At 42.6% G+C, this 13619-nt stretch overlaps 1 protein-coding gene across 1 annotated transcript in view; it reads left to right on the forward strand.

The window, feature by feature from the left end:
- The first annotated feature begins 1427 nt into the window (after positions 1–1427).
- The window catches only part of DNAH11 (dynein axonemal heavy chain 11), a 314532-nt gene continuing 302340 nt past the window's right edge, over positions 1428–13619 (forward strand). The window contains exons 1-3 of the mRNA XM_072764523.1: positions 1428–1899; positions 3160–3303; positions 12646–12842. Of these exons, the coding sequence (XP_072620624.1) occupies positions 1555–1899; positions 3160–3303; positions 12646–12842 (686 nt within the window). The 5' untranslated portion in view covers positions 1428–1554. The remainder of the gene's footprint in view (positions 1900–3159; positions 3304–12645; positions 12843–13619) is intronic.

The following is a 13619-nucleotide window of genomic DNA, read 5'->3' on the forward strand; positions in this document are numbered from 1 at the left end:
TCTTCATTCTATATTTTGAGTTACATATTTAATTTTTTAAAAATTGTACTTTAATATTAGCACTATTATCTAGTTTTGTTTTTTGTTTTGTTTTGTTTCCTGCATCTGAAAGTGCTTTTTCACTTTTAAGTCAATTCTTATTTACAGAATTTGTTTCTCTGGAATATAGGGGTGAGAGAAGAGAGGAAGAAGCCCTCTGTAAGGTGTTTGCAGTGATTCCTAGACTTGCACACCAACCATTGGAGGATCAAAGATTGGTGTGGCCCATACCCAGCACCCTTGATGGCCGAACTCTATAAAGGCTTTCCAGGAGTCTGTGTTAATTCAAGAATCTGATCATGTCACTAGAAAAGCTTACAGAAAAAAAAAAAAAAAAAAAAAAAAAGCTTACAGATTGTCATCAGACTCAAATCCCCAAAAGAGAAATTATTGAAGGTCCTAATTTTGCTAAAAACATATATTTATCAATAATCAGTAATTATAATGGATTATCAAGGGCAACACCTCTTCAGAACTATGAGAGGATTGAAGTTTTTATTTTGAAATGAACAAGGAATGAGGACCCATTAAAAGAAGTTTAGTTCAAGAAATCCTCCCTCCAAATTCTGGCTACTTCAGGATTCAGAGCTTCCTTAAGAGTCTCAACAGATGTCATTAATGGGCTGTACTGATATCCCATTGCAATATCATGGAGACTGTCTTTAATCTGAAACTTTTCTCCCCAGACCTCGCACTCTTGGATTGCGTGATGATTCTAAGTACTACTTCGTAGTGTACAAAGAGCACTATGCATTTTCTTATTGGGTGTATTAACATTCTACTAAGTGGCAGGTGAGGATCAGAATCAGGATTTCGGATACCTAGATTTTGTATTTCCACAACTAGGAAAGTTGCATTGCCAGGTTAGCTCTTTCCTGGTAATATCTGGACCACCTTCAACAAGGTGAATAAAAGCCCGCAGCACTGGGCCTGAATTCCTGTTCCACTTTCTCCTCGTTGCTCAGCCACTTTATGACTCAGTTCCCTTGCCCATAAAACAAACTGAACACTCAGAGCCCTGATTTTTTAGGGATTATATGAAATAATCAAGGTGCAGGATACAGCTCTGCACCAGACAGCACTACTTAAATCATGATTAATCGGAGCTGGACTGTTACTCTTGCTCGCCGGGAGCCCCAGGAAACTTCCAGAAGGCCAAGCAGCGGGAGGCCAGGAGGGCAGCCCACCTGGCGGCTCAGCATTGCAGAGGACGCGCCCTTCCTCCCGCCGGGCTCCGAGCCGGGCGCGCAGGCCCCGCCCCCCGCTGGCCCCGCCCCCCGCGCCGTCTCCCGGGAAACGGGACGCGCCGCTCGGGACCGGCCCGCGCTTCTGCCCGCGGAGCCCGCGCTGCGAGCATCCCTCGCAGCCGAGTAGCAGCAGGTGGGGGGGATCGGCCCGGCTGCTCGCCCTCGCCCGAGGAGGTGGGCGCCCCTCGCGGCGCGTGCGGGAGGGGAGCGGGGTCCTCGCCCGCCCGGGGCGGAGCCGGCCGTTCCCGCATCCTCTCGGACGTGCTGGATGGCAGCCCGGGAAGCGCGCGACTTCCTAGGAGTTCCGGCCCCTCGCCGAACCCCGGGCGCTCGCCTGGAGCTGGCGGGCGTGGTGGAGCTGGACGAGGAGGAGGAGGAGGAGGAGGAGGAGGCGGCGGCGGCCAGAAGAGCGCGGAGTTTCGCTCGGGACGCGCGGGTGCGCTTTCTCGGCAGTCGCCTGCAGCTGATGCTGGGCGTCCCGGCGGAGAAATGGAGCCAGTATTTGGAGAGCGAGGACCACCGGCAGGTCCTGGGGGAGTTCCTGGGGAGCCCGAGCCCCGCCCGCCTTGCGTTCAGCGTCGCCCCCGCGGGGCCGCTCGCGGTGTCCAGGGAGGTAAGGGGCGACCGGCCCAGGGACCCGGTGTCGCCCCTGCGCGGCTGGGCGGGGACAGGCGCCTCCCAGGGTTCCCGGGCCGCACGCGCTCCGGCCCCCGGAGAAACTTTCTTTGGAGCTCTCGCCCTGGAGTCTGCAAAACCCCGCACGGCGCCACTCTGCAGCTGAGCAGCTGTGCTTTAGTTTCCTGAAAGGTGGGCCTGCTGGACCTGCAGGGAGCGGGACAAGCTGCGCTTTCAGCAGCTGCCCAGGCTGGGCGTTAGGGGCGCGCCGGGTCTCGTCTCAGTCGCTCTTGGGTCAGTCCGGGACCCGTCTTGAAAAAATGTATCACGGAGCCTGAATAATTTGTCATGCGCTCGGTGTGACTGCTTGTCACATTTCATCTCAGAGGTGAAATACTTAGTTCTTAAAAAGGGAGGGTAATCTGCACACCCAAGGTATTTACCAGCCGTGGAGGGGGACAAGCCTTTTGTTCCACCTTTTCCCCTTTTTCTTTGCCCTTCCTTCCATCCTTTTTTTTTTTTTTTTTAATTTTTAAAAATTTAGACTGCTCCTCCACTTGAAGGTTAAGGCATCACAAGTACAGCATTTGTATTCATGGAATCCCAGAGAAGAAAGAGACTAACAAGAGTTTGCCTTAGTGTTTTGAGTTTTGAAATTCTTTGTTTTGCTACTTTCCCGATTATCACTAATTAAAAAATTTGTCAAGCAAGGAGGTAGGACACATAACTCTAGTATTACCTAAGTTAAATGATTATATCTGAAGAAATAACTCAGTAGTTGTGGAAATGTTGGAATATCTTCATTAAACACTTTCTCTTGAGAATAGAAATAAAAATTAAACTTCTCTGCCTGGTCTTCGTCAGTTTGGCTTATTTCCAAACAACAACAAAAAATTATAAAAAGGAATAAGTCTTTCCTGAGCTAGGAAAATTCTAAATTCTCCTTATATTTATTTGTTTTTAATTACGAGATGTTATGGTATGTAATGATCTTGGGTAATTGACCTGCCCTTTAAAGGTAATATTTCCACACCAATAATGCTGTGAAATTAGCATTATAAAAGAACAAAGGAAACTGTATACATTTTGCAGAAAAGGGGGGTGTGAAAGAGCAGCGGAACTACTTCATTTATAAAGGTAGGTAAGATGCCAAGTTTTTTCTTTTCCTAGCAATCCAGCTATAAGTTAGATAAAGCAAATCCTATTTGTTAGCATGGAAACTACACTGTGAACTTCAATTATCTTGCTCTTGTTTCAGATTCCAAAAGATGCAAAACATAAACTTGTTTATATTACCAAGAAGATTACCGAAAACATCGGAGTAAATGATTTTTCTAAAACGGTTTTATTTGGAGAGTTAACTACTTCCTCCTTTGGACATGTAACTGCTTTCTTAGATGAGGTACTAGTCTATTTCTAATATTTGAATCTTTATCCCTTGACCCTTGGAATTATTCAGAAAAACTCTGGCTATTAAAAAAAAAATATATATATATATATATAAATATAGAATCTCTTTAGCCAAGGTAGATGGAATGTGATTAACAGACTGTTTCTGAAATGAGATGATACCAGTGCTAATACTCAATAGATAATAATGTGTAGGATCATCCTTTTTCTCTTTGTTTCTAAATAATGGAAGTAAAAAACAATTTAGTAGGCTCCTGTAATGAGCTATAGTTTGAAATTTCACGTTGATGGGATCCCTGGGTGGCGCAGCGGTTTGGCGCCTGCCTTTGGCCCAGGGCGCGATCCTGGAGATCCAGGATCGAATCCCACGTCAGGCTCTTGGTGCATGGAGCCTGCTTCTCCCTCTGCCTGTGTCTCTGCCTCTCTCTCTCACTGTGTTCCTATCATAAATAAATAAAAATTTAAAAAATAAATAAATAAATGAAGTTTCACGTTGACTAGAGACAAACTTACACTTCGGAAATGAGTATTATAAGTTTTTCAGATTTCTTTTGGTTTCTGTGTCACTCAGGTCAGATAATGGTGAAGGGTAATGGAAGAAAAGTTTTAGAAATGGTTGCCTTAAAATTCCTCTTTCTCTCCCCTTAAATCAGAGAAATGCTCTTTGAACCCGGGTTACTTACACTTCTAATACAGGATTTTTTTTTAACATGAGGTTTTTAAAATGAGATTTAATGTGAAATCTGGGGATTTTATTAAAGGCAAGCTGCTCCAGTAGGTCTGAGGTGTAGCTGATCTTTTTTACACGTCTAACCTCATACTTTTGGTGCTTGCTCACACACCAGCTTTGAGGAAAGACATGCCAAATGCCTGGGTTCTATAGAACCAGAGCATTGGTTCTTAAACTTTGCTGAACATTAGAATCACCTGGGGAACTTTCTCTCTCTCTTTTTTTTTTTTTTTTTAAAAAAGATTTTATTTATTTATTCATGAGAGACACAGAGAGAGAGAGAGAGAGAGAGAGAGAGAGAGAGGCAGAGACACAGGCAGAGGGAGAAGCAGGCTCCCCACAGGGAGCCCGATGGGGGACTCCATCCTGGGACTCTAGGATCATACCCCAAGCCAGAGGCAGATGCTTAATCTCAACCACTGAGCCACCCAGGCATCCCACCTGGGGAACTTTCTAACTTGCTCCTGCCCTGGTCACTCCTAATACCAATTAAATGAGAATGGAGAAGGGGGCACCTGGGTGGCTCAGTGGTTGAGAGCCTGCTTTTGGCTCAGGACATGATCCTGGGGTCCTGGGATAAAGTCCTGCTTCAGGCTCTCTGTGGGGAGCCTGCTTTTCCCTCTGCCTATGTCTCTTCCTTTCTCTGTGTTTCATGAATAAATAAATAAAATCTTAAAAAAAATGAGAATGGAATGGCAGTCTGGTGGCAGTTAAAGATCCTCAGTGATGCTAACGTGCCCCAGACTTCAGGAAATATGGGTTAGATATAAGGAAATCAGATCTCAGCAATCAGTGCAGTCCTGCTAAGGTCCATGCTTAACATAGGAATAATTACCAGCGTATTTATTACTAATGATTTGCCAATCTCCCTCTTTCTTGCCCTTTCTACTTCTCTGTGTCATTGCTGCCTTGGGACCACCCACGGTCTCTCACTCCCAACTTCAGTACCCTACCTCAGTTTCCCTCTCCTCCTGTTGGATTGGTTTTAGATGATTTCAGGGAGACACTAAGATTTTCATCCCCCAGAGCACTGGGGTGCTTTTTGTTCTGTAGCAGGAGCTTCAGAAATTTTTATTGAACTGAACCTGATGAAAGGATTTCATATGAAATGTGAATAGCTTTTGGTCATTTGACTTGAGATTGCCATCCTTTGGGGGCTTGGAAGGGCAAGCATACACTTTTCATTGGAATTTGTACACTACCATCAGTGTCTCTTAGCAGAAGATTCACAGCTTTTTCAAGTTCCTCTGATCTTTCTCTCGATTTGTCTCAGTCTCAGGGTCTGCATTATGGTCTGGAAAAGGTTAAACGAAAGAGAGTAAGCTGTCAACAAGTATATTTATCATAGGGATAAACTGTTCAGAACCTCAGAGTTTAAGTGGTTTAGAAGATTAAATTAATTATCCTTGAGGATCTGAGTATTGGGAAGAGAAAAAAAGTGAGATCACACTTATGAAGTCACTGGAGTTTATGAACGAGACTTCAATTCAGTATGAACAAGGAAGGCCCTAAGGCATGACCATAAATTAGGTTAAAAGGATTTGTAAGGGGAGGGGGGGCTGGTGGCTGAGGATGTTGGGCATCTGACTCTTGATTTTGGCTTAGGTGGTGGTGATTTCAGGGTCATGGGATGGACCCCTGAGTCAGGCTCCATGCTCAGCTGAGAGTCTACTTGAGATTCTCTCTTTCCCTCTCCCCACACATATCTGCACTCTCACTCTCCTTAAAAAAATTTTTTTTAAGGATTTTTTTTTTTAAGATTTTATTTATTTATTCATGAGAGACACAGAGAGAGGCAGAGACAGGAGAAGCAGGCTCCATGCAAGGAATCCGATATGGGACTCGATCCCAGGACTCCAGGATCATGCCCTGAGCCGGAGGCAGATGCTCAACCACTGAGCCACACAGGCGTCCCTTTAAAGGATTTTATAAGGATTGTCTTTGCTTAGTATCCAGTATAGCTCACAAAATTGGCTGATTAACAGTGACTTATCGTGATGTGCAAGGTACTCTTAAACTTCTTTCTCTAGCCAAGATCTCTCTCTCCTGAATTTCAAACTTGGAGATCCATTTGTTTTCCTGCAGTTCATGCTTGTTGTGTAATAAACATCCCAAACATACTATACAAAGTTGAACTGATCTTCCCCAATCTGCATTACTTGTGGTAATCTCCAGAATAGTAGTTGTGAACTTCATCCTTCCAGTTGTTCAGTCTAGAAGACTTCCGATTCATCCCTGACTACTTTCTTTGTGTCAACCTTGGTATCCATTCTGGTAGGAAATCATGTAAGTTCTACCTTGAAAATCAGCCTCCGTACTCTCCTCCACTGCTACCACTCTGGGCTGGTTCACATGTCTCTCATTAGTCTGTCAACTGGTCGCTCTGCTTTTGCCTGGTTCTCATCTAGAACCTATTCCCAACATAGCTGCTAGAGTGATTCTGTTGAAGCATGAGTCAGAACATGTCCCTTCTCTACTCAGACCCTGCCCAGGCCCCCCCGCCCCCTTTCACTCTGAATAAGGGCCGAAGTGCTTGTAGTTGTCTAGACTTTGCATGTTCTCTGTGTGGACCAGAGCTCTCAGGATTATTTAGAAACTTGTTGAAACTGTAGAAATCTCAAGACCTTGAGAGCTACTGAATCAGGATCATCAGGTGGTTCTTGGGTTTATTACTGGATGAAAGCCCTAGTCCAAATCTACCATCTGACCTCCCAAAGACCTCTTTAAACTCCTCTCACTTGCTGGGACCTCTTTGCTATTCCTTAATTGTCTCAGGTATGCTGTTGCCCCTGCTGGTTTTTTATCTTCCCCAGAATTCACTCAGTCATCCCCTTCATGTCCTCACTTCTTTTTGCATCAATAACTCCTTTTAGGAAAGCTACCCTTTGGGAGGGAGGGCAGGATCTTTTGCAGGATAGGGACTAGGGTTAGCAAATGAGGTGCCCATTTCAAGAGCAAAATTTACAGAGAGGTGAGGGGGAAAAAAACCAACTCAGTAATCAAGATAAAATTTTAGTGCAGTATTTTAAAAAAATCAAATGAAAAGTCAACACTTGAAATAAAAAACGGATTGCTAACAGGGCTGTACTAGATCATATTGGAGCCTGAGGCAAAAATAAGTCAGTAATACTGGTGCTGTCCTTATGTTTTTTAAAAATATTTTTTAAAAATTTATTTATAATAGATAGAGGCAGAGACACAGGCAGAGGGATAAACAGCCTCCATGCCGGGAGCCCAATGCGGGACTCAATCCTGGTCCCAGGATCATGCCCTGGGCCAAAGGCAGGCACCAAACCACTGAGCCAGCCAGGGATCCTCATGTCCTTATTTTAAAATGTTGATAATCTGTTCATCATGAATTTTTTTGGTGTTTTGATTTAAAAAATACCTTAAGGAGCACCTGGGTGGCTCAGTCAATTAAGAGTTGACTCTTAGTTTTGTCTCAGGTTGTGATCTCTTGGGTCATGAGGTTGAGCCTAGTGTTGGACTCTGTGCTCAAAGCGGGAGTGTGCTTGGGGGTTCTCCCCGTGTACTTGCATGCCTGAGTGTGCACGCATGCTTTCTTACGCTGTAAAATAAATCTTAAAAAAAGAAAATCTTAAAATACTACTCATCTCGATTTCTGAGTTTTTGGTGCCCTTTGACATTCTGTTCCCAGTGTGAATACCTCACTTGCCTCACCTGGTCCCTGCTCTGAATCTTTGTTTCTGCTCCCTGTTGTGGCCCAAACACCTAAGACATGGCCTGACCTGTAGTAGGAGCTCAGTACTTGTTCAATGATTGAAAGTCAGTTAAGGACAAACTGGAGGGTATTATGCTGAGTGAAGTAAGTCAATCGGAGAAGGACAAACATATGTTCTCATTCATTTGGGGAATATAAATAATAGTGAAAGGGAACAGAAGGGAAGGGAGAAGAAATGGGTAGGAAATATCAGAAAGGGAGACAGAACATGAAGACTCCTAACTCTGGGAAACAAACTAGGGGTGGTGGAAGGGGAGGAGGGTGGGGGGTGGAGGTGAATGGGTGACGGGCACTGAGGGGGGCACTTGACGGGATGAGCACTGGGTGCTATTCTGTATGTTGGCAAATTGAACACCAATAAAAAATAAATTTATTATTAAAAAAAGAAGTTGCCCTGGGTGTTATGCTATATGTTGACAAATCAAATTGAACTCCAATAATAAATAAATAAATAAATAAATAAATAAATAAATAAATAAAGTTGCTGTGGCCAAGTTCAAAAAAAAAAAAAAAGAAAGTCAGTTAAGGGTGAATTGATGTCCTGTTCTCATAAGAGACAAAGCTCTGAGGCTTCAAAGTATTTCTTTAGAGAAGTATTTGGTATGTGAACTCTAATATTTCCATTGGAATCTTTTTCAGCATGTGAAAAGGACCCTTGGGGAATTTTATGTTAATCTTAGTTATTAATCAATATTTATTGAAGACCTAGTTGGTGCTGGTGACTGGACAGACGTGGCAATTAGTGCTGTAGCTTCTGCCCTCAGAGTATGCAGTCTGTTGAGGGACGCAGATGGCTGAGCCTGTGGTGGGAGGCCACAGGAGTCAGGGCTACCATAGAGCCTTTAGCATCATGCTGTGGGAACCTAGTGGCACTCCCACCCCCCCCCACCTCCATCACCTGGAGGGCTGGCAGGGGTGTGGGACTGTAATAGGATGATCACAGGTCTCTATGTGCCTGGGGCACTTGGTTTTCACCTGTTACAGATTAGTTAATGTCTGCTAATAATTTTTAGTGTTCCTTTTTACTCTGGAAAGCAGCCACCGTTGTATAGTAAATTATATGTTGAAGGACAAGAGGAGAGAGCTAGATGGAGGAGGAGGAAGGGCATTCTGAGCAGAGGGAGAAGCAATGTGAAGGCACAGAGATGAGGAAATGCAGGGTTTTGTTTTGTTTTTTTAAGATTTTTAAATTTATTTATTCATGAGAGACATGGAGAGAGGCAGAGACACAGACAGAGGGAGAAGGAGGCTCTATGCAGGGAGCCCGACGTGGGACTCGATCCCGGGACTCCAGGATCACGCCCTGAGCGTGAAGGCAGGCATTCAACCACTGAGCCACCCAGGTATCCCAGGTTCCTTTTTTTAAAAAAAGGAATAGATTAATGTAGCTGGATTGGGGAACCAGAGTTGGAAGTTGGTGAGAAACAAGGCTGGAAAAAACAAACAAACAAATGGCCATGTATTTCAGATGGTTGCCAGTAAAGGCAGTGGCCAAGTCCAAATTCATGTGTTGCTTCAAAGATGGTTGTGGTAATGCATGGTCTGGGAAGGTTTTTATCAGGGTCGGCTTAATTTGGAAGTTGTAGAACCAAATGGAAGGCCAGTGGTCCTTCATGACTTGCGTTCCAAGCTAATCACCTTGTAACTTTCTGATTTGTGCATTAAGGATAAACACTACATTTGAGGACTGGTGAATTGATAATTCTGTTGAATGAAGTAGAGCCTGTTACCGACCTAGTGATTGGTTTGAAAGTACTGAGAGAGTTTCCCAGTGTTTGGCTTCTTTTCTTTTTTAAGATTTTGTTTATTTATTCATAGAGACAGAGAGAGAGAGAGGCAGAGACACAGGCAGAGGGAGAAGTAGGCTCCATGCAGGGAGCCCGACACGGGACTCGATCCCGGGTCTCCAGGATCACGCCCTGGGCTCCAGGCAGCGCTAAACCGCTGCGCCACCGGGCCTGCCCAGTGTTTGGCTTCTTAAATGGGATAGAATCAGGAAGGGGTGGATCAAACGTTTGAACTGGAAGATGGGGAAAGTCATTTGTGTCTTCGTATTTCTTTTTTTTTCTCGTTTAAATGATACTTATATTCAATGTTGACAGTTTTTGAAGTTTGACTCAGATACACACTGAGTAATGGGAATTATTACTGATGTGGTGGGGCCTCCCAGACTTCTGTCTCCAGTCTGGATCTCTCTCTGAACTCCAAGCTTAGATGTCCACCTTCCTTGCGGACATGGCCACTTAGTATATAACGTCTTAAATCTAACATATCCAAAGTTGAACTTTCAGTCTGCTCCTCAACATTATGTGGGCCCATACGATATTATGGCAGCTGTATCATATTTAGCAAAAGTATTTAAAATGTTAAATATTTTTTTAAAAAGTTACATATTGACCTGAATCCTTAAAGAAACAATAATTGTGAATTATTATTATTATTTTATTTATTCATGAGGGACAGACAGAGAGAGGCAGAGACACAGGCAGAGGGAGAAGCAGGCTCCCTCCAAGAAGCCCGATGCGGGACTCGATCCCAGATCCCGGGATCAGGACCTGAGCCGAAGGCAGATGCTCAACCTCTGAGTCATCCAGGTGTCCCAATTGTGAGTTATTATTATCCATTTGGCTTATCGATCCCAAATGGAAGTGTGATTTGGTTTTTTGTAGTTAGTGTCCAGGCGCCATCCTTGGACATTCCAATTTAAGAAGTCTGGGAGAAGCCCTGGCTCCTACCTTTTGAAACTATTGCCCACGTGATAGTCTCTATTGACTTAAGAACCATGATAAAAAGAAAACCCTCAGTTTAAAAAAGGATTCAAGAAGGGGGGCACCTGGGTGTCTCAGTCGGTTGGGTTTTTGACTCTTGGTTTCAGCTCAAGTGGTGATCTTGGGGTTGTGGGATTGAGCCCTGGGTCAGGCTCCACACTCAGTGTAGGGTCTGCTTGTCCCTCTCTCTCTGCTCATTCTCTCTTAAATGAATAAATAAATAAAATCTTAAAAAAAAATCAAAGAAAGTAAGTAAAGAAAACTATAGCAAAGGCTCCATAGTTCTTTAATCTGTAGTTATACATTGTGTATATGTTGAATATATAAACATTCAAATTATTTTAGTTCTCAGAAAAAGTGGGGAATTTGTCCTCTAAACCCCCAAAAGTAGGCAAAAAACTGAAACAAACCCCCCCAGTTAATTGAATTGCTTTGTATATAGTTTAGCAAGATGTGTTGTAATTAAAAAGCACATCCCAGGTCTGTTTCAAATGATGTTTATAGTGATGCTCTAGCTCTTTGACGGATTGCTCTGCAAAGCACAAGGCTCAGAATCTGTTTGATCTATAGCTTGTGACAGAAATACTTAATTTTAAAAGAAGTTGGCTTCGTCAGAGAATCATAAATGGAGTTAACGTTTGAAACCATACCCAGTAAATTAGCTATGCCAAATAAGCAGAATTTTCCTCACGCCTGATGTTTAGAAAGAGCTGTTGAAATCGGGGACGTGGTAGAGAAAATTTTCCAGTGGGTCAATGCATGTCCTGCCCAACAAACTTTACCTCTTCAGTGTGATTTCCAAAGCTCTTCATGAACTCCCCTGCCGTCCCCGAAGCTAATTCCAGCAGGCCAGCCTGGCAGTTTGCCAGAAGCACTATACTTGTGGAGTCCTGAGGGATTTTATATGTCAGTGTTTGGTTTTCTGGGATGTCTGGTCTGACTTTTCATCTTCAGCATTTTAATCACCTGGCAACTTTCGTGGCAAGTCCTCCCTAACACCTGCCTCTGCCAGAGCCAGGTGTCTATCCTGTGTCTCCACGTTGCCTCCTGAAATGCTTCTAATTATGGCAGTTCTTAGACCAAGGGACCTAATCTACTGAGCTCATCTTCTTACTGTTTCTTACTCTGCTGTTTTCCTAGCTTGACGTGTAGTGGGCGCTGAGCAGGAAAATGTAATAATACAATTCAGAAAGATTTGTTTCAACCCCGTTAGAAAACAAAAGTGATCGTACTGTCAAAATAGACTTTGAAAAGGTGGAGTAATTATTTTCTGAGCATTTTAGCTAATGGAAATTTTATAATACTGGTAAACCTGATGCATTATCAGAAAAATGAAATGTGTCTAAAATTAGTGGATACTAAAAAGGAGTGGGAAAGCAAAAAGAGGCTAATAACTTCACTTAAATTCTTATTAACATATAAGAATTTTATATATAATTAAATTATAATTAATATAAATTATATATAATTAATATAATTAATTATAAATTATATATATATAATTCTTATTAATATATAATTCCCCTGGGCCGTGGGAATTCAAAAATGAGTTTTGAGGGCTTTCACATACATGGTGTCACATACATGATACTCCCAATTTAATGATAGAGGGATTTCCAAAAGAGGTCCAAATAATTAATAAACACGTTTTTGACTATGAAACTTAATCTACCGGTGTGCCACCTAGGGCTTGAGAAGATTAATTCACTTTTGCCTCGATGTGATTCAAAAAGATTTTTTTCATTCATGTACCTGCCAGTGTGCTCAGTTTGCATTAGGAGAGCAGATTGCCTACTTGACACAATTGTTTCTGTTTTATGCAATGTTTGAGTTATTGGGAACCTCCTCAAATGCTTGATAAATGGGTAAGTGAATGAACAAGTCACATCATATTTCCATTTTGAGAGATTTTTGTCTAATTGATTAAGTCTAAATGGGATACTGATTTTGTCCTCCCTTTTGTGAATTGGTATCCTAGGAAGATACTTAAGAAATTGAGTGGTTTTGTGGCCAATTTTGTGTGACAAGAAACTCTTTGGAGGAGTACATTGTCTGTAAATTAACTTCTTTTGAAAAATATTTCTCTTTCTGCAGATTTTAGTGCCAATTCTTTCTAATAGGAACAACCATAAATTCTGGTCCTGTTTTATTTCACAAGACATGGAACGCCACATAGAAGTTATGAAATGTAAAATGCATGTTTTTCGGGGCAAAATGTTGAGAAGAACTCTTCTCCCAATTCCCACGATTGCAGAGAAAATGGACCTGGATCGGACACACTCTGAGACCAAGTATGTAATGATACGGTTTATAAAGGACATTAAAATGGAGAGCCCACGTACCCAATTAACATCATCACTGCAGAACTGTTAGCAAGATAGAGAATTATTAGAATTATATCATTTATTGGGGCATCTGGGTGGCTCAGTGGTTGAGCGTCTGCCTTTGGCTCAGGGCATGATCCCAGGATCCTAAGATCAAGTCCCATGCTGGGCTCCCTTCAGGGAGCCTGCTTCTCCTCTGTCTATGTCTCTGCCTCTCTCTGTGTATCTCATGAATAATTAAATAAAATCTTTAATAAAAAACTATATCATATTTTTAAATGTTGTGCAGAGTACCATGTATATTATTTCATTACAAAGTATACTTCTTGCAAGCAGATTGCCTAAAAGGCAAGCTGTAACAATTGCCATGTTGTCAACGGTATTCTTTGGGCCATAATGGTTTGAGGATATGATTTTTTTTTTAAGATTTTATTTATTCATGAGAGAATAAATAAATTTACACACAGAGAGAATAAATAAATTTACACAGACAGAGGGAGAAGCAGGGTCCACGCAGGAAGCCCGACATGGGACTCGATCCCAGGTCGTCCAGGATCAGGCCCTGGGCCAAAGGCGGCGCTAAACCGCTGAGCCACCTGGGCTGCCCATGATCATGTTTACAGTGTTTATGCCATAGCTAAAATAGAGACAATAAAAATAAAGGATCTGATTTTGAAATATTTATATTTGGAATACTAGTTCATGGAAAAAATAACCTCTTAAAATCCAAGTTCTATCTTTCTT

This window comes from Vulpes vulpes, chromosome 7 (genome assembly GCF_048418805.1).
Source record: "Vulpes vulpes isolate BD-2025 chromosome 7, VulVul3, whole genome shotgun sequence".
Taxonomy (NCBI): domain Eukaryota; kingdom Metazoa; phylum Chordata; class Mammalia; order Carnivora; family Canidae; genus Vulpes; species Vulpes vulpes.